Genomic DNA, 20,572 nt, shown 5'->3' on the forward strand with positions numbered 1-20,572 from the left:
ACTGTAAATATTGTAAGAAAAAGAGGTCAGATTTATCCTTTTTCTGAAAAATCCAGGAAGGTGAGTTTATAAAATATAATATATACTTTATGAAAATAATATATAAACCTTATGTATCTCACATTTCAGTAGTGGAAGGAAGGTGTTAATTTTTTCAAAAGAATACGATATCGAAAGTACAATACATTTTATCGTCTCCTGGGGAAAGGGCCTGTAATGAGGCGGTAGTAGCGGTCCTGGTGGTGAGCAACTATCTATGGATGCATATTTCAACTGTCAACGTTTGCATATTTAGTAAGTATTAAGCTTTGTGACTGTATATACTAGACTGTGTTAGTACCTTCTTATCCAAACTTACATTTAGGGAGGGGGACAAGGGGTTGAAGGAGCACTATGAAAAAAAAAAAAAGGACAAATGGATGTTTTCATAAATTATCGAAGTGGATTTTCTGTGAACTGTACTGAATGTCAAAAATGCTTATTTTGGCAAGGTTCTCACAATATATACCTTCAGTCGTGTTCATTTTATAGAGAAGTATATTACCTTACTTGTAGGAAGAGAGAAAGGTATGATATATAAATATTCCGTGTATAATTTAGGTCTAAATTTCATATTTTATTAGAATGATACATGCAACAGAACTGAACTCAGATAATGATTAAACGTCAAAATGCATGGAAAAATCAACACTTCTTTCATCTTACCTATAACTTCAACAAAGCCCGTGTAGTTGCTGCTGGTATCAAGATGTCCATCATACACTGGGAGCTGACCACTTATCATATCCACTTGAGGCACTGCTGGTGGAGGAACATGGGGTAGAACAAGAGACGGGACAGAGAGAGGTGCAGAAGTGGATTCAGCACGTTTTACACGAACTGACTCAGGACTGGGCTCAAATGTGCCACTAACATAGTCTACAGAAGGGAACACTGATGGAGGCACAATATTATCAGATGCCTCGGGGATGACAGAGGTAGTGGCAACTACTGTAGAGGGTTGACTGGAAGTTACTGGGGGTGGCAGTGTGGTCTTGATGTAATGAATCTTCGGTCTGAGCCCAATGCAATGGTTGCAGGCAGAGTTGTTGTTATTCATATGAAGAGTCTGACCATCTCCCAAGAACACTTCACTGCTCAGAGCATTGCTGCAGACACAAAGAACAGAAATTAACTTACATATATAAAGCTTATAAGGGAACTTTTTTTAGTGAGCAGCTGTATTTGTCTATCTTCTTTGGAGATCTAACAATGTGCGCTTTTTAATAGGAAGTTTTGACATGAGCTCATTGACAGGTATCTTTCCATAATAACAGAAAAACTAGTGGATTCTAAAGCACTTAATATTAAACAATTTATTACAACTAATATTTCCAAACCTTTCAAACATCTCAGCCACGTATGCACCACCTCTCTTACTGTGATGAACTTCTTCATATGATGATACATGAAAATCTTCTGGTGCTGGAAGATCATCCACGCTCTGGTGTGGTTCCAGTTTCACCACAAAAATCCTGAAATCCATTCCATTCAAAATATATATATGATATGATATATATTTCTTTCAACATATTTGGTCCTGCCGACCCTTCACATTTCTGTATTCAGTCCAGCAGTCCCTTACTTACACTATTTACAGCTTAAAATACAGACGTATCGCGACCTTAATACCTGGTCCTTCTTGTCCCTTCACTTCCACTCATTCCTCCTCCTAATTTATCTGTAGTAATGTCACGAGAGGTCTGAGATCTGCCGATAAATCCACGAGCGAAGCGAGTGGATTTATCTGGGAAATCTCAGACCTCGAGTGACATTTATTAGGACATTTCGTGAATAAAATAAAAATGTAAATAATATATCCCTAAAATTCGATTACAAAATATTAATAATTGTTTATTTACGAATACTTAACCTAGTCAGATATTGTGAAGTTGAAATAGATGAATATCGATTACTGCAATAAAGAAATTCGATGTTATTATTCAGTAATGCCAATTGCGAAAAGCGAAATACAGGTTTAACAATGTTAATTACATGTACTGCACTTTTCTCTTATTATTATAATATAAATACATTTTCGTTATCTGCTGAAAGCATGATTTAATTTAAAATTGTATAATATAATTACAGTAACCTGATTAATACATTAATTAAATGAAGGAATGTAATTTTTTTTCAGATAGCCTACAATGGACATGGAATTGAAAGATGAAGATGTATTTTATAGGCTACAGTTATAGGTTAGATTACCTGTGTGAGCACGACCAGTGTCAGCTGTGCCTTATTTCGACCGTTAACTATGTGCTACAGGAAAGCATTTTTTATAGCTCGACAAACGCATTCTTGCTGTAGTGTGTAACGGAACTAAGGCTGCATCTACACAGTTCAATATTCCAATCGCGTATGCATGCAATCTGGGAAGAATATTGAAAGAATCAAGTTTAAAACGTACGTTAAATTAAGATGCATGAAGATTTTATGTCTACATGGAGCGCTGTTTTGAACGTCGTCTTCACTGCGTAAATATATTAATTAATATTAATATCAATCTTGCATTCATTGCTTTAAAGTTGAAAGAAATGTTTAACCATATAGTTGCATCTTAATGTATTCATGATCATCAATTTACGGGGAAACAGTTGGCGACGACTAAACAAAAGAACGACCATGCGATAAATTGATAGCGATAAATCTAGCTGCAAAAATTATCGAAAAGTGTGACTGTGATTGGTTGGAATTCAAAATTTCATTATACTTCATTGGTCGAAAATGGAATGACGTCATATAAACGAAATAGTCACCCTAATTATCCTCCTTCACTTCTCTTATTCTCAGCTACACTTAATGACTATTCATGCTAATTTTCTCATTCAACTTCACTCCCAGCTTTCTCATAACTCATGAATAATTTTGTCTTGTAAATAACATAAATACCTACATTTAAACTTATTTAATACAGAAGACCTACCCTTTTTTATTACTTCCGGAAAAACATAACCTAGTATTAAATTTCACTATCTAAACACTTCTAACACATCACATTATCACTTGTAGCCTAGAACATTGGTTTCATTTTATTTATAACTTGGTCTTGGAATCCACTGTTTAAACAAAACAATTCCATAACCTTCAAAAAGTGCATCAATTCAATTTCATTTGTTCATTATATAACTAATCCTATTATTTCATCCCACTGATATACCACTGCCTAAGATTATAAACTTGTTTTTTCTTCCCTACTGCCCCCTCGTTTTGCATTCTTAACTCGATTTACAATCTCTATACTTCCCCTTCTACCCCCTGCACTTTTTTGACTTCCTCATTCCCCACTCTTTTCTTTCGTTGATTTTGGAATGCCAGAGGGGAACCGGAGCTCCCGGAGAAAACCCCTGTTGCCTAGACCATGGACTTGCCCAAAACAAATCATAAATCTGGGGTATGATAGGGATTGAATCCGTGTCCTCAGGATTATGAGTCCAGCACTTGAGCACTACTGTCGCATATTATGTTCATATAAAAATCTGTATCCTGGAAATGATCCTCAAATCTGCATAAGACATGTTTATTAAAAGGATATCTTAAGAATACATATATAACAAATTTGTTTCATTGCTTAGAAATATTAATATTGGCAATGCAGGAAGAATCCTCGCGGATCTCTTATAAACTGTTCGGACCTTGGGACAAATTGTTGTTGCAAAATAAAATACCGATAACCATAACAAAAAAAAAATTATGGCTTATTCAGCGACAATCGCAACTGCAGAGGTTATATCAGCATCGCCGGTGTGCCAGAATTTTGTCCCGCAGGAGTTCTTTTAAATGCCAGTAAATCTATTGACATGAGCCTGTCGTATTTAAACACACTTAAATGTCAATGACCTGGGCCGGGATCGAACCTGCAACCTGGAGCACAGAAGGCCAACGCTATACCAACTACATTACCCAGGCTGACTGGTAACCATAATATTGCACCACAAATGAACTTATGTTAAGGGTGGATACCAGAGGAACACTACTATATAAAACAGCTCAATTAGTTGGATATGCAGATGATACTAATTTGATGGGAAGAACAACACGAATAGTTAAAGAAATATTTGAAGATCTGAGTAGAGAAGATAAGGAGATTGGCCTTAAAATCAACTAACAAAAGACGAAGGTAATGGTACAGGCTCGGAGAAGGAAATATACAGACGAACAGCTTGTCCCGGAAGGATCCAAAGTGGAGATTGTGAATGAATTTAAACAGCTTGGCATACATCTAACCAACAAAAATGACGAAATGGTAGAAATACAAGCAAGAATACAGACTGCGAGTACAGCATATTTCTCAGTACTTCCCATCTTCAGAAACAGGGACATAAACCAGAGATTAAAGATAATGCTATACAAAACACTTATTCGGAGTATAGTGATGTATGGAAGTGAAATGTGGACCCTCTCAAAGAAAGATGTGGAAAAGATCGATTCCTTCAAAAGGAAAATCCTGAGGAGAATTTATGGACCTGTATGCATGCAAGGGGAATGGAGAATTAGATATAATAACGAATTATACACCTTGTATGGAGAGCTACCCTTGTCGCATGTTATTCGGATTAAGAGACTCAAATGGGCAGGTCATCTAATTAGGATGGAAGAACATAGAGTCCCAAAGAAGGTATTTTTAGGAGACTTCCGAGGAGGAAGGCCGGTGGGAAGACCATGTAATAGATGGGAAGACAGTGTTTGCCAGGATGCACTACAAATCCTCAAAATCCAGAATTGGAGAGTTGCAGCACAGGATCGACTAGGTTGGTGGAGAGCAACTGGGGAGGCCATGACCCGAAAACGGGCCAACGTGCCATAGAAGAAGAAGAAATGAACTTACGTAAATTATTCTGTATTTAGTTTATGCCATTCCTAGGTTTAATTCATGGTTTATATTGAACCATTAATTTACATTTTTATTCATTCATTGCTCTTTGCATCTGTGTGGGTGACATATGTATTTTGCACACACGATCTTAGGCTGGAGGGGGGGGGGTAATGGAGGGCAAGGGAATCGAAGAACTCAATATGCAGGCCTGTTCACCTTTTCACATTGATTCAAGGACAAGTTTCCAAATAGATGTTGTCTTTATTCTTTGCTTAGAATATGAACTAACGCAGCTTCGAGGTTAAAATGAGACTGTGGAGCATAAATATTGTTTCTTATATGCAGGTAAAATCTTATAGCGAAAAACACTAAATTGGGGTAAACAAAACTTGTGTTTATGGAGTTTTGGTCGGGACCACTGAAAATAAACGTAAAATACAGGCAAACTCAAAATTCACAAAATTCGAAATTCGTATTTCACTGCACTTTTAATAAGGTACCATACTGTCAATGCAGCATTACTCTCTCTTTAAAGATTACATTTTACTGAGGAGGAGGGAAAAGAGAAGAAGATGAAACAATAATGAATAGGTTTTTCAAGTATGCCATACCTGTAGCAACAAATTGGCCCATTGCGTTCAGTTACACGTGGCAGGGCAAGTTTGAATAGCCAACGTCCTTGTTCCTCCACTTTGCCCCAGTTGAAACGAGCCAATTTGTCTTTATCTGGTATGGTTGGTGGCATACGACAATGACGTGTTGCTTCTTCCCCTTGATGTCGACTTCGTGTGACTCCTGACACTCTAACAGTGTAGTTGGTATTTGGTGGAATCAGATCAAAGCGTGTACTGTGTAACTTCCCTGGAACTCGTTTCACTTTTGGGTCTGAAGTAATTCTTTGCATCAAGCCACTTTCATTTCTGAAGTTTGCTTCACCTTCCAGCTTCACCTGAACAAGTCAAACAACAGTTATTTATTATATAAATAAACATCAGAATGACATTTACATTTCAAAAAATCTGAAAGTTAGAATTTATATTACCAGTTGTTCTTTATGGTTGTGAAACTTGGACTCTCACTTTGAGAGAGGAATATAGGTTAAGAGTGTTTGAGAATAAGGTGCTTAGGAAAATATTTGGGGCTAAGAGGGATGACATTACAGGAGAATGGAGAAAGTTACACAACACAGAACTGCACGCATTGTATTCTTCACCTGACGTAATTAGGAACATTAAATCCAGATGTTTGAGATGGGCAGGGCATGTAGCGCGTATGGGCGAATCCAGAAATGCATATAAAGTGTTAGTTGGGAGGCCGGAGGGAAAAAGACCTTTAGGGAGGCCGAGACGTAGATGGGAAGATAATATTAAAATGGATTTGAGGGAGGTGGGATATGATGATAAAGAATGGATTATACTTGGGAAGGTCTATGTTGGCAGAGCTACCTGATGTCTTGGGAAGGGTCAGGAAGGGTGAGTTGAACTAAACCTGGGACACAGGCACTTGTATACTCGTAACAGTATTTCCTCTTTCTTTCCTCCCTCTCCCTCACCAAACCAGTCCATCTGGAGACGTTGTCAGTGGTGGATGTTATTACAACTGTGTGTTAACAACATTTTTCAGTGTAGTTTGAGAAGGTGCCTATAATCATTTTATAATTCAAATGTTAGAAGTATTGTGCTTTATATTAGGTCTACTTGTCCTAGTGTTTGTGATTCTTGGTGTAGGAACAAGAGGAAAGCCACTACAGTCTGACGCCAGGGAAATAGTGTGCAATGTACATAAGTTTTTCGTAGAGGAGTACGATGCCTTGAAAGTCGGAAATCCTACAATAAGCATAGTTGAAGTAGCAAAGCGAACTGCTGTTGCGTGTGGAGTATCTGAACACACTGTTTACCGTATCCTAAATGAAAAGAGAGAAGCAGATGAATCAGGAAGAAAAGTTTCAACTCCGGGCAAAAAGCGGCCGCAAAGAACTCCTACGAAAACCAATATAGACTCATTCACTGCTGCTGCCATCAAGAGGCAAATTTACTCCTTGTATAAGGCTGATTTCATTCCGAGTGTGGAAGATATTCGTGATGCTCTCGATAAGTCTGGCTTATTTTCTGGCAGTAAATGGTCGATCCGGGAATTATTAAAAAAACTTAATTTCCGTTACGCTAAGAATAACTTCGGACGGAAGCTTCTGCTAGAGAAACCCGACATAATTGCTAAGCGATTCCATTTCTTAAGGAGGATGCGCGACTTAAGAATAACCGGCCGCCCTATCGTTTACCTAGACGAAACATGGATAAACATTAATCACACGAAGAGCAAAATTTGGATTTGTGATGATGGTGACATTCCTCTGAACGTGCCCTTAGGAAAAGGAGGACGATTTATTATTGTGCATGCTGGCTCTTCCTCTGGATTTATACCAGGAGCCTATCACAGTTTTAAGTCCAAATCTACCAACGATCCCCATGAGGAAATGAACGCCGTTAATTTCAAACATTGGTTCGAAAACAAACTCCTTCCGAACATTCCACAAAACAACATTATAGCAATGGATAATGCCTCTTACCATTCTGTACAGCTCCCACTTCTGCATCTTCTAAATCAGACATGCAGTCTTGGTTACGTCAGAACAACATAGAGTACGACCCAAAGGCGACAAAAATCGTACTGTACGACATAATAAAATTGAAAAAGGAAAAAATGGTAAGGTACGAACTGGATACATTAGCTCAAAGTGAACCACACCGGCATACCATAGTGCGACTGCCACCATACCACTACAATTTTAGTGCCATTGAGTTCATCTGGGCTCAAGTGAAAAATGATGTCGCTAAACACAATGTATCTTTCAAATCCAGTGAAGTTATAAAATTATTTGAAGAAGCGTTGTCCAAGGTTACGCCAGAGAATTGGAAAAATGCGTGTGAACATGTTAAAAAGGAAGAGGATTTTTATTGGGAAAGGGATGGAATGATTGACAAAACGGTGGATCGTTTCATAATAAGTTTGGACTCTGATAGTGACGACGATGACGGTGAAGACAACATGGAAGTAGAAGTAGAAGAATCCGCCACTGCACATACAAACAGTTTCATGGAGGGTATCTGTCTCTTGCCACCATCCCCCCCGCAGAGTTCCGGTCAGCCACTGACTGAGTGAGAGGTAAGAAATATATCTTTCTCTGTCTAAATTTCTCTGCCAACTAAAGAATTCTATACTATAATCTTGCTCAGGATAGGGACCAATGGCGGGGTTATGTGAGGGCGGCAATGAACCTCCGGGTTCCTTAAAAGCCAGTAAGTAAGTATGACATTTACATTGCAATTTTAACGCATGCACAAATGTGAGAAAGATATGTCACTCGGTGTGGAGATGAATGAAAGAATCATACAGAAATTGCAAGAAAGGTAGAAAGTAATAAGTAAAATAAGAGAGAATTTCACTCATTATTAATGGAAACAGTGCCATTATTCAGAGGACAATGATAATCTAGAAATTATATTTTTAACAACATAATTAAAAAATTAAATAATGATTTTTGTTTAATGTTGTGTGCTTGACTGTTCGTCATTAACATATGTGAAGCCAGGTGTGTAGACCAATTTACCGACATATCGTTGCCTGGGGTGTGACATAGGAGGCTAGTCTATGCTACACCTGGAATGAGATGATGCTGGAGAGTTCTTTGGATGCCACAAGGGAACCGGAGCTCTTGGGGAAAACTTGTATGTTGCCTGGATCAAAGGAGCTTGCCCAACACAAATTACAAAACAGGGGTACGCGGGGGATCGAACTCGGGTCTACAGGATTACGAGTCCAGTGCTCTAGCCACTGGACTGCTGTGGCAGCAAATTAAATAATATTTAACGAAAATTATTTTGTTTCACTTTTACAATCGCATGCTCTTCCGAGAAAGACGTGTAACAGAAAATCGTTGACAAAGGAACTGTTTATGAGCTCATGGCGAAACCTTACCTCAAATTGGGTATACTTAGAATTTCACAGCAGAAAGAAAAAAATAGTCACCCATAATAACTGTGAAGATGTGGAAACTTACTTGGAATGGTGTAATACGAAACAAAGGCACGTGTGTTACTAATCCATGGACTGCTACCCGGTAACGCGACCTCAATGCACTTTATCAGTTGACAAGCAAACATTCTCATGAGGCAGATAAGGGAGTTTTTTTTTTTTTCCATCATGTTAATAATGTCAAAACAAGTACTTATACAAATTCTGGCCACTTGAGTGCAATTACGAGAGCTCCCCAGAAAGTAAATTTCCCTGGGACCATTTATAGAAATAAAACACATTTTCATGGAAAGATTATGCAGCAATTGTTGAGCTATTTTTCAACATATTCTGCACAAGAACTGAGACATTTCTCACAATGTGGGATCATCAGAGAGGTGCAGATGGCTGTCACACGTTGGTTCCAATTCCAGACAGCAGACTTCTACGATACAGGGATACTAAAGTTGATCCCACAGTATGACAAATGTCACAATTATGGTGGTGAATAAGTTAAAAAATAGCTTAATAATTGCTGTATCTGTTCCAAAAAAAAAAAAAATCTTTCAATGGAATTGTGTTTTCTTTCTGTAAACTGCCACAGGTAAACTTACTTCCTGGAGGACCCTCGTAATTGCGCTCAAGTGGCCAAAATTTGTATAAACACTGTTTTGACGTATTAACATAGTGGAAAAAAATTAACTTTTTAATCTGCCCTCATGAGAATGTTTGCTTGTGAATGAACACCATGTAGTTACGATGATCTCCTACTCAATTTTTTGATAACAGTTCATTGAAAGTTCAATTTTGGAACCTTGCAGTTAATATGAAAAACTACTTTTTTTATCTGCTGTGGAAATCTATGTGTGACATGGTGAGCTCATCAACAGTTCCTTTGTCAGTATACGTTATTTTGATGCACTTTTCTGCACACTGTGTATGTGTGCATGTACACAGTAATTATTTGATATATGATCTGGATATCATACACTGACAAATCAAAATCAAGAGCATTAACAAATAATTAAAGAAACCAATTTAACACATTTCTTACTTTCACTTTGTGGATAATATTAATGTTACCATACGTACTTTCACAAGAAAAGCAATATCAGAAAACATTAAGGACTTAAGAAGGGGTTAATAAATTCATAAATAATAAGTAATCCACACTTACATTGTAGTGCATTATCTGGCCATTAGGTTGTAAAGGTGGGGTCCAAGTCACATATACGAAGCTTGCATGACTAATGTTATCAAAGCGGCACACCAAACTCACATTCTCGGGTGGGCCTGATTCTAGAAAAAAAAAAAAACATAGATACTTAATACAAATCTCCCAATTATAATCACGTATGTCTTTGTTTTACCATTTCCAATTCATGAGATCCTTATAATACTAGCAGTTACATTATTCCCATTAGTGGATAGCAATTATTTGGACGAATGCAATTTTGGCAACTCTTACACTAATTCCAATGTTTATTTAAATAATACAATCATCATATGACAAATTAGCTTATTACACAAAAAAAAAGAAAGTACGAATGATGCAGAAACAATTCCAAGTTACATTTATACACATATATACAATTAAAAATAATAATAAAGTATTTGATAGAATGTAATATGTACTATGAAAGAATTTCAAGAGAAAATTTGCCAGTTTTATCTTTCAAAATGTTGAAATCAATACAAGGCAGAGAAAAACATATTATTTTGTTCTTAAATCTCCTCCTCCCCCCCCTCACCCCAATGACAGGAAGCTGCTTGATTTTGCTTCAGTTACCCTTTAGGAATGGCATGCTATAACTGTAGAGCTCTTTGCCATCATAGCATTGCCCATGGTTCATCATAGGAAGCGATCTATATTCACTGCATGTTGGTGATTAAAAAATGAAACAATGGTGGAATGTCAATAGGGAAAATGGAAGCCCCTGCGAAAACCTACAATGAAACAACATCTTTGTCCACCACAAATATCACTTGAGCCCATTGGGATTCGAACCCAGGTTACCATCATAGAAAGCTGAATCTCTAGCCATTCAACTAATGGTGCGTTAGCAATATAAATATAGTAGTTGTTTACTATCCCATGACATTCCTCGAAAGACTCTTAGGCTGATGGGATATTAAGACTCCCATCACACAAGACAACCGGTACTGACAAGGGAACTATAAAGGTACGGTCACACGTCGCTACTTTTGCTGCGCAACTTTTGTACTGCAGCTGCAAAAGTTGCGTGTCGTGTTCACACGTAAGTCAAAAGTAGCGTGCTGCATGCTACTTTTCATGCTGCGCAACCCAAGTGCTGCAAAAGTTGCAACTGAAAGTTGTGAGTCTGTTCACACACAAGACGCTACTTTTGCAGCCACAGTCTAGCTGCAGCTTCCCATCTCTGTGTTGACTTTTCAATATATATTTTGTGGTTATGTTCGCGTTAGGGTTTTGAATTATGAAACTCATGCGATAACTTACTTATCTATTATTTGCTTTTCTGTCCTAACTAGTATTCAGAAATTGGCTTTTATATTAAAAAATGCCTATATACTTAAATGATAACCAACAGCATATTCACGTAATCAAAGTTGGCAACCCTCCTGTTTGAAACTACATTACAGAAAATTAAAAAAATGAATTATATCATCAGCAAATTTACTCTGACTGTGTTGTACATTTAGTAACTGTTACAAATAATTTATTTTCATTACATCTAACATTAAAATATATCCAAACAATAAAAGTATCATTGGCACATTTGGGTGGCAACACTGGTCGCAACCACTGCAAAAGTTTCAACAAAACCGATATAAAAAATGCTGCGGCTGCAACTCTGAGAATCCTGTTCACACGTCGCTACTTTTAAGCTGCGCGCAATATGAAAAAGTAACAGGCAGCAGGTTCGGCAACCACTACTTTTCAGGTTTCACCGTTGTTCACACGTCACAATATGAGAGTTGCGCAGTTTTTTGTACTGCAGCGCTGCAAAAGTAGCGACGTGTGAACGTATCTTAAGAACCTTTAAAGCACAATTTTCCATTGATATTTTGTACATAGAAACCTTGTAAAATAAAGGCTTACTTACAACAAAAGTTAGCCTGTGAACAAAGCTGCAAAGCCCTCAAACAGACTAGAAATAATAAAGATCACTTGAACATTCCTTTCAATTGGTGCTTATGGCAAGGAAGAAAGGAAGCTGTGGCTCAATTAAGACGGAAAGAAATGCTGTTCTCTGTCAGTTAGTATACACTTGTTATCAATAGTGATGTGGTAATACACAATCATGTTTGATATACATAGATGAGGAGGGCTTGATCTAGATTTTATTTTAGTATAACTGAGAATACAGTAAGTTGTGTTAATATTTTAATTTCAATTTTGTAACAATAACAGTTTTCATAACTTTCAATTAGCAATAATTGAAATTCTTATTAACATAGTGTATATAACTATAATCTATTCAACAGTCTATAATTGAGGACCTTCTCGGAATAAGAGTGTAACATCAAATTCATGAATTATATGACTTAGGTGGAAAAAGTAATTCTGAAGCATTTATTTATAACAATAAATTAATAAACTTGTATCCTTGATTAGTCAAATAGTTCTACTAGTACATAAAGGCCTAACAATATATGTCTCTGAAATTAATTTCCTCTCTCTTGAAATGTGTATTATAGATTTGTTGATTACACCCTTATTCCTGGGAGGTCTTCAATTAACGATATCACATTAGATAGTAAACTGATAGTTGATCGATATCTTCTTGATACAACTTTATGTTGTGATGCCAACTGCCCAACTACCTACTAAAAGGAGTAAAATCAATACTTGTGGACAGCAAAATTCATACCATACATAATGTTGGTGCATAAAATTTGCAGAGCAAAAACAAAATCCAAAATAATCTTAAAAAAATTAGGGTACATAAAATTTGCAGGGGTGAAAATTACTCGAGCAAATACAGCATGTATATTCCATCTCTTGTGAAATACACTGGTTAATAAATTAAAGATATTTCAGAATATTCACTTGTTCATATTTTGACTGCAATATCCAGTGAGTCTATTGTAGCAATTTCTCTTCCTGCACTTCTACAGTTATGAAAATGAATAAAAAATGAAATACCATCTAATTTCAACAGCTTTATCTTAATGAACATGCAATAACTTAAATGCTCGGTCACAATATGATAACACGCTAGAAATACCACTCCACACATCATCTCTTTATTCTTCGTCTTTCACTGTTGCTACTTCTCGTCACTGGAATTCTCTGCCGCCTGAAGTCAAGGGCTGCCGAACTTTAATTTCCTTTAAATGTAAACTGGGAAAATATCTTATGATGAGTTGCCAGACGTAACGCGTTGCAAATATTTAATGGAATGTGTTCCACTGTATTTATTTTTACTTTTTTTTTTTGTTTCTTATTTTCATTATCTAAATCGTGTTTATTTATCACTTAACGCCAATATGTATCCCACTGTGTTGTTTTTTTATTATTAATCTATTTTTTGTGTACATTTTATTCAATTATCGGTTTCTGGTTTAATTATGTAAATCCTACTTAATTGTAATCTAATACTAATATGTATACTAATGTGTATATTTTTATTTTCACTGTGTACATTTTTTTTTATTGAATTATCGGCTTCTGTTTTTATGTGACTCGTATTTGATTCTAACAACATTAATATGTATTCCACTATGTTTATTTTTATTTTATGAGTTAAATTTTTATGTAACTATCTCTTTTGATCTCATTATGTACCTAAATTGTATCAGTATGTAATTACTTAATTCCGATCCAGTATTATGTTCAACTATGTAAGCAAGTTTTAATCCTGGTTGAGTGTAAGAGAAGGCCTTACGGCCTTAACTCTGTCAGGTTAAATAAAGCCATTATTATTATTATTATTATTATTATTATTATTATTATTATTATTATTATTATTATTATTATTATTATTATATTTATTATTATAAATAAAGGAGGATTCATCAAGCACACATTCTGTACACAAAACATCCATTCACAAGAACAGCATGTCAAAAGCCACTTTTTCTGACTCACAGATGGTGAATGCATTAATTTTCTTCGAATTCTCAATATTAAAGTTTTACAATATCTGAATATTTTCTCTTATTCTCTGAGCAAAGGAAAAAAAAAATTACAATTTTGTAGTGTGTCTGGAAAAATATAATGTCCAGATTTTCAAAACTGTAACTATCGAAAACGAGTTTTGATATTTGTGTGAGTCATACTCTACTTGTGCACTAAAATGATTACAATTTATATTTCAAACACTCTATTAAAGGCTGCTCCAATTAAACAATGACTCTGCATTCCTTGTGTATCATGAATATTGCGCTTATACTTACGTCCATCCATTGTCGTTCCATTTGCTTCTTTGGACCAATTTCCACACTGTTGTGTATAGTAACTGCATGCAGACACCTAAAATCAGTGATACAACTCCCTTACGCAAAATTCCACTTCATCTTTCCCAGGAAAAGACAAGTGTAAAAGAAAATGCCAATACACTTTTATCTGAGACTATAACCAAATTCTGCATGCCACAAGCATATAAACAATCTTTACTGACAATAATTTATAAATAAAATACAATATTTAACTTTTACGAAATGTGCTGTGAGTATAAAATTAAAGTAAATGAAATGTATAATGGAAGATTCGAAAGGAATCGGAGTTAATATATCAAATTTTAAAACATCAATCTGATATTTCTGTCAATAAATTCTTAACATACATTATTGAAGGCAATGAAAAAATGTCAAAAACAACTTCACTTCACTGTTAATCAAAGAAACATTTGAAAAGTAACTGAATCAATAAAGACTGTCACCAAAGACAATCATTTTATTAAATACAATCTGTGCAGAATATCATTAATATTTCATTATCTTCTAATTATAAAAAAAATATATGCTACAGGATATATGCACATGAAGAAGTACTACAACTAGTAACAGGCAAAATATGAAATTGTATACTCTAAACTAGCGGTTCTCAACCTATGGTATTGTACCACTGTTGGTATTTAAAGTGTGAAATAATAATAGAAATTATCATAAAATATAAACATATGTAGCTGTTTTCTGTATATTTTATGCAACACTCCATTAAATAAATTTAAATAGTAACTCCTTTTTAATTAAACACGCCTAAATAAAGCAATCAATTACTGGTACTGAAGCATAGAATCATTTATTATGACCCAAGAGCGACACCTGATTTGCCATTATAAATTTGGTTAATGGTATAGCTAATGTCATAAATAAAAAATAGTGATATGTCACTGAAAAAGGTTGAGGACTGCTGCACTAAACCATTCCTGCTAGTGGTATGGGAAGAAAAATTTTCACGATTTGCAATAGGTGGAATGCATTTAATGCCGAAAAGTTTTAATATTTCTGAATGTTTTGACGAAATTGTGAAAGTTGTTTTTGGCACTTAGAACATTTAGAATGTTAGGTCCTCAATTATATACCTTGCTTGGCTTGGCTTTTTGGGGACAAGGCCCAGGACAAATCCATGCACCTAGACACTTTTAGTCCATTTTACACTATATTACGCAATGGGTGTCAAAATCTGACATGCAGCCTAAGTGACATTCGTCAATCTGATGCTGACAGGTGAGGTATCCTGTCTTAGCTCTGACAGAATCAAACAAGTTCCATCACGACTAGGCTGGGGATCGAACCCAAGCTGTCTGGATGGAAGATCAGCACGCTAGTGTTTGGCAGCAAACATGGCTTACAAAACATCCATTGAGCTACTATGATATGAAGCAGCTTTTCGTCTCTGCACTATATCTTTCAGAATGCTCATTTTGAAAAACACATTGTTCTGATTATGTCTACAGCAAGAATTATGCATCCAGGATGAATAATAATAGTTGACACAAATAATTTTTTTGAGTTGTGTATTTAAGGAATTCCCAAAGATAAGATAAATACATGTCTTCTTACAATTATAAAATTTCAGTAAAGATTATTTAAACCTATGGTCATATGAACTAAAAACACATCTTCTGGACTGCAACACCGAGTACAACACTCCAGTATGTAAAGTATTCCAGAAATCCTAAAGCTACAGGGAATTTATACATTTGTTGTATTATACCTTTTTGCACGATTGTGTTTTTTGTTGTATTTACAGTTATTGTTGTTAAGCCTTGAAAGTTAGAATTCCCACACAGAAACTTGTTGCTAGGGAAACCATTCTTCATAACATAAAACTATACTGAAATAGACCTACAGTGCACTTATTGTTGCTCGGTTACCATTACAGTGCAGTTTTGCGAAGGCTTTGGAATAATATTGCTCTAAATTTTCAATGCAAAATTAATTGTATTTGCAATTTTAAAAACATGATCGTGCAAATATGTTGTACAGTACACGTTTTTGAAGAGAATTACAAAATTTCGGAAATTGAAAAACTTGCTCTGCTCGTTTTTTTAACTTTTCCTCGATTTTGTAAAAAGCACTTCCCAACCTTGTATTGTAATATACTATTAAAAGCCATGGAGCTATCAATCCTCATTTTTAAGTGTGTACATGCAAAAAGTGTACAATAATAATAATAATAATAATAATAATAATAATAATAATACTAATAATAATAATAATAATAATGAGAACCTAATGTCATCGGTAATTTTTTGTTTCCAAAAGTGTACACATATCAAGAGTTTTTAATAAAAGATTAAAACTTAGCTTTACATAATGGGGTAATTCTTATAGGTTTGAACATGAAACTTACCTTAAAGTGATATGTTGTGGCTGACTGAAGATCAGTGGAAAGAAAAAGATTCATAGATTCTCCTGGATAGAAAGCTTCACTAATTGTGTTGTTGTTCTGGATAATCAACATGTAATAATGTACGTGATCACGCATTTCTTCTGGTGGCTGAGACCATCCAATTGTTATAGAATTTAAAGTTACGCCTTTTACAGAAATTTCGGGTACGAAGTCTGGATCTGTGGAAGGAAATCTTTGTTTTACCACATGATACTCCCTATTAGAATACAGTTTACTATGATTTATACATGAGGTTAATGTCCTATAATGAATTGACAAAGTTAAGGGGTCTTTTTTACTTCTGTATTCAAAACAAGTAAGAAGTGAAGAAGTCAGAAAAATGATACGTAAATTTTTGTAGTAAGTAATTTAATTACTACCAGTTTTGTCACTGAGCAAGGTAATTTATCTTACCTTTATCGAGTGTTTTCACCCATTCTGGCCATATATTCAAGTTGCCTTTACCAATTGCATTCCTGGCACTTAATCCAATCTCATATTCTGAGCTATTATCTAGGTTCCTTATAACATAGCTTGTGTTTCCCCCTCCAATTTGTTCTGCATAGAAAGTCCATGTATTTGTGCCATTTTTCATATGCTGCAAAACATGATTGGTTTTAATTAGGTTATCATGCAAAACACGATTGGGTTTAATAGGTTTCTAATTTTTTAATAAAAAAATATTAAAATTTCATTTTCTTATATTCTGTAGGTGAAAAAAATAAACAAACAAATGAAATAAAAAAGCAAATAATAAGTAACTGAGTATATAAGTAAATAAATAAATTTATTAACTGATTAGTTAGAGTGAAAGAGTAAACAATGGGGCACTTCAAAATAAAGGCATCTTGTTTTCAGTGAATTTTCAGATTTGTATATTAATAAAAAATATATACAGGTTTAATAATCAAAAGCCCATGCATGTATCCCCAAGACTATTAACAGTAAAAGCTGGTTCACAATAAACCAGAAACGAGAATCGGAACGAAAACGAAAAAGGTAAAATGTTAAAATGTGTACATTTAAATGTCAGCATTCACAATTATTAACGAAAAGCTTGCCGGAGCCCGGGATCGGGAACGGACGGTTGGCCAAGTTTCAACTTTGGCGTTCACGTTTCCAATCACAGCCCACTAGATTCATTCTATTGCCATCTAAAAGCTATTTTGTCGTCGTATATTTTGTAGCAAGAAGACCGTGACATAACCTATGCATTATTTTGTTCTGTGCTGTGCATCATGGAGCAAGTTTTATTTCATGAGATTCTAATATTGAGTGTTGAGGAAAATCCTCACGTTTACGATAAGCGGCGCGACTCGTATAAAGATGAGAAAATGAAGGAGAATATGTGGCTTTCATTAGCTGCATCTTTGAACACCGATCGTAAGTGAATCATATTTTATTACTGTATTGATTGTATTACACACTATATATTCATGCTTCAATTCAATAACTACTTTGTGTTCATTTTTATTCTATTGCAAATGTTTCTTCTCTAATTATTTTACGTTATGGTAGACTTAAAATAGGTTGTGATAATAAAGATGCATGGGCATATTTATAGTACCGTACCTAATGAAATGTTTCAGTTGAAATTTCGAAGTTGGTTAACCTGTGTTTATGTTGGCTGCCTTCTACTCATGAGAGAACGCCATTGGTAAATTATACACAAATAACATCAGAATGCGTAATATCGACTTTACATATTGTTATGGACATACATATCGATATGCATAGTAGTCTACGTTCTCGGTTTATTGTGAATCAAAAATTTTCATATTCACGTTCTCTGCTTCTCGTTTTCATTCTGGTTCTCGTTCCCGGTTTATTGTGAACCAGCCTTAACTCCTATCTTTCCTCCCACTATTCTTTATGTAATACATAGAGGCACGATTTTATGGTTAACCACAAAAACTTGAACTGTGATAATATGTGTAGTAAATGGTTAAATTAGGTATTTAAATGGTTTCTGACTCTCAATATGTAATTTATGTTCGCGATAAAGCACAAAATCCTGTCTTATTCACGAAATCTATTTTTATCACGAAATATCTTGTATATTAGCAAATTCAAACGAATTTCTACGTTTTAACACATTTTGTGCAAGAGCATTGGGTTTCAACTATAGAGATGATCACGAGGGTTCTTCTTATGCCCTTGCACACAATGTAAATGGGCTCATTGGAGGGTATAAGTTGGTGGAAAGATCAGTGTTAAAACAAGGTACTTCGAAAACCATGGAGGAACTGACTTTTATGAAGCAATTCGAAGCTTCAAGTGTAGCATGTAACTTACAACAAAACTGACTGACATGCTATTAAAAGATACTGAACATAAAATTTTTTGATCACTTCAACTTTGTTTCATTTGCCTCAGTTAAGAATTCCCAGTATTGACTGCTCTCATGCTGAGATAATTAAGAACGTTCCCATCTTACAATCAGTAAACAAAACCATTTTTTTTTTAATTCTATTTCAAACTTCACACTTAAGTAAAATCTTATTCAGATGAAAGCACTTGCTTTTGTATGTAATTAGGGGAATGTTACAGGATCACAAGATAATAGATTTCGAATGTCTCCAAACAATTTATATCTCAATTTCAATCTAGATAGAGGGAGGACTCTTTTCCTTTTCTGTTATATTTTCAGATAACAGAATCACAGTTTTTTCAGAAAATCTGAAGACAATGATTTCTATTTTAAGTAAAAAAACACTGAGCAGAATTTAATTAAATTTCTACCAACAAATTTTATTGTTCAGTGTTGAGCATGAATACGAGTTTTCTTATTTTTTATTGTAATTAGTCATAAATTTTCTGAACTATTTTTAGATGTTTTTATTATAAAAATGATTATTTCTATTGTGTTTTCAAAAATATTCTTAATAGATCAAATAGGCCTAATTGTGTTTCTAATATGCCTATAATATCAATTAAATGTATCAAAAAAAATTAGTGAATACTAAAACCTTGAGGTACTGGCAAATAAAACGTTATTTAACCATACTTGGCATCGTTTTTTCACCACATTTATCTCATTATAAAAAAAAATTATACCGATATTCCATTTTTTAGTCACCAATTAATCGTGCCCCTAGTAATACAATGCTACACATGGAAATTGTAACACGCATAGTCATTCGTGATTCCGATTTATTGTCACATATTCTGTTGAAGACAATATGTACAGCTTAGAACAGAAAAACTTGCCCTGGTCTTGTCCTGAAAAAGTTGTCTATCACCAACTTTGGCTACCTTCATATCCAGGGGGTTTACATGTGAGGGTTTCTGTGGAAAAACGGGTCTAACATTTTAGAGTAATGTGTTGCTCTTATCTGTTTTAAGGTACTGTATCACTTAATGCAGCAGCTGCCACAGACTTTGCGGTAGCTTATAGCAAAGATGCTATTACTTGTAATGATTCGAATCATAATGACTACTCATTTATTCATTTATTTATTTATGTTATATTTATTCATTCACGATAAATTAATTATTATGTAGTCATTTATTTCTGAAATAAATAATAATAATTAATAATATTGTATGATTAACGTACTGTAACTTGCAAAACATGACATTTTGTCCTAATTTCGTCGTGTTTTGTCCCATAAAGCAGGTGATTTAATACAAAGTGAGTCAGCCAAGGCTAGACTGGTGTCAGCGGAAAGCAGTATGCATAGTAACTGCTGCGTCATCGCAGTGATCAGACGACCTCTTGCTCGCGTATGTTTCGTGTTTAGTTATGTAAACAGTCATTCCCCGATTCGCCAGAGCCTTCTAAAGCATTGATTTACAATTTAGTGAAGAAATTTCGTACAACTGGATCAGTATTGGATAAGAAACGAACATGTGTGAAGCGTGTTCTCACAGAGAAG

General features: G+C 34.9%; 1 protein-coding gene across 3 annotated transcripts in view; it reads right to left on the bottom strand.

Annotated features, from left to right (window-relative positions):
* Window positions 1–20,572, bottom strand: part of Ptp69D (Protein tyrosine phosphatase 69D) — a 194,057-nt gene that overhangs the window by 138,813 nt on the left and 34,672 nt on the right. For all 3 annotated transcript variants that reach the window (XM_069837085.1, XM_069837082.1, XM_069837083.1), the window contains exons 7-13: window positions 17,109–17,292; window positions 16,656–16,873; window positions 14,252–14,327; window positions 10,047–10,168; window positions 5,470–5,807; window positions 1,380–1,514; window positions 706–1,148 (exon numbers count right to left, since the gene is read on the bottom strand). In XM_069837085.1, coding sequence (XP_069693186.1) covers window positions 706–1,148; window positions 1,380–1,514; window positions 5,470–5,807; window positions 10,047–10,168; window positions 14,252–14,327; window positions 16,656–16,873; window positions 17,109–17,292 — 1,516 coding nt within the window. The remainder of the gene's footprint in view (window positions 1–705; window positions 1,149–1,379; window positions 1,515–5,469; window positions 5,808–10,046; window positions 10,169–14,251; window positions 14,328–16,655; window positions 16,874–17,108; window positions 17,293–20,572) is intronic.

The sequence above is a fragment of the Periplaneta americana genome, chromosome 10 (genome assembly GCF_040183065.1).
Source record: "Periplaneta americana isolate PAMFEO1 chromosome 10, P.americana_PAMFEO1_priV1, whole genome shotgun sequence".
Taxonomy (NCBI): domain Eukaryota; kingdom Metazoa; phylum Arthropoda; class Insecta; order Blattodea; family Blattidae; genus Periplaneta; species Periplaneta americana.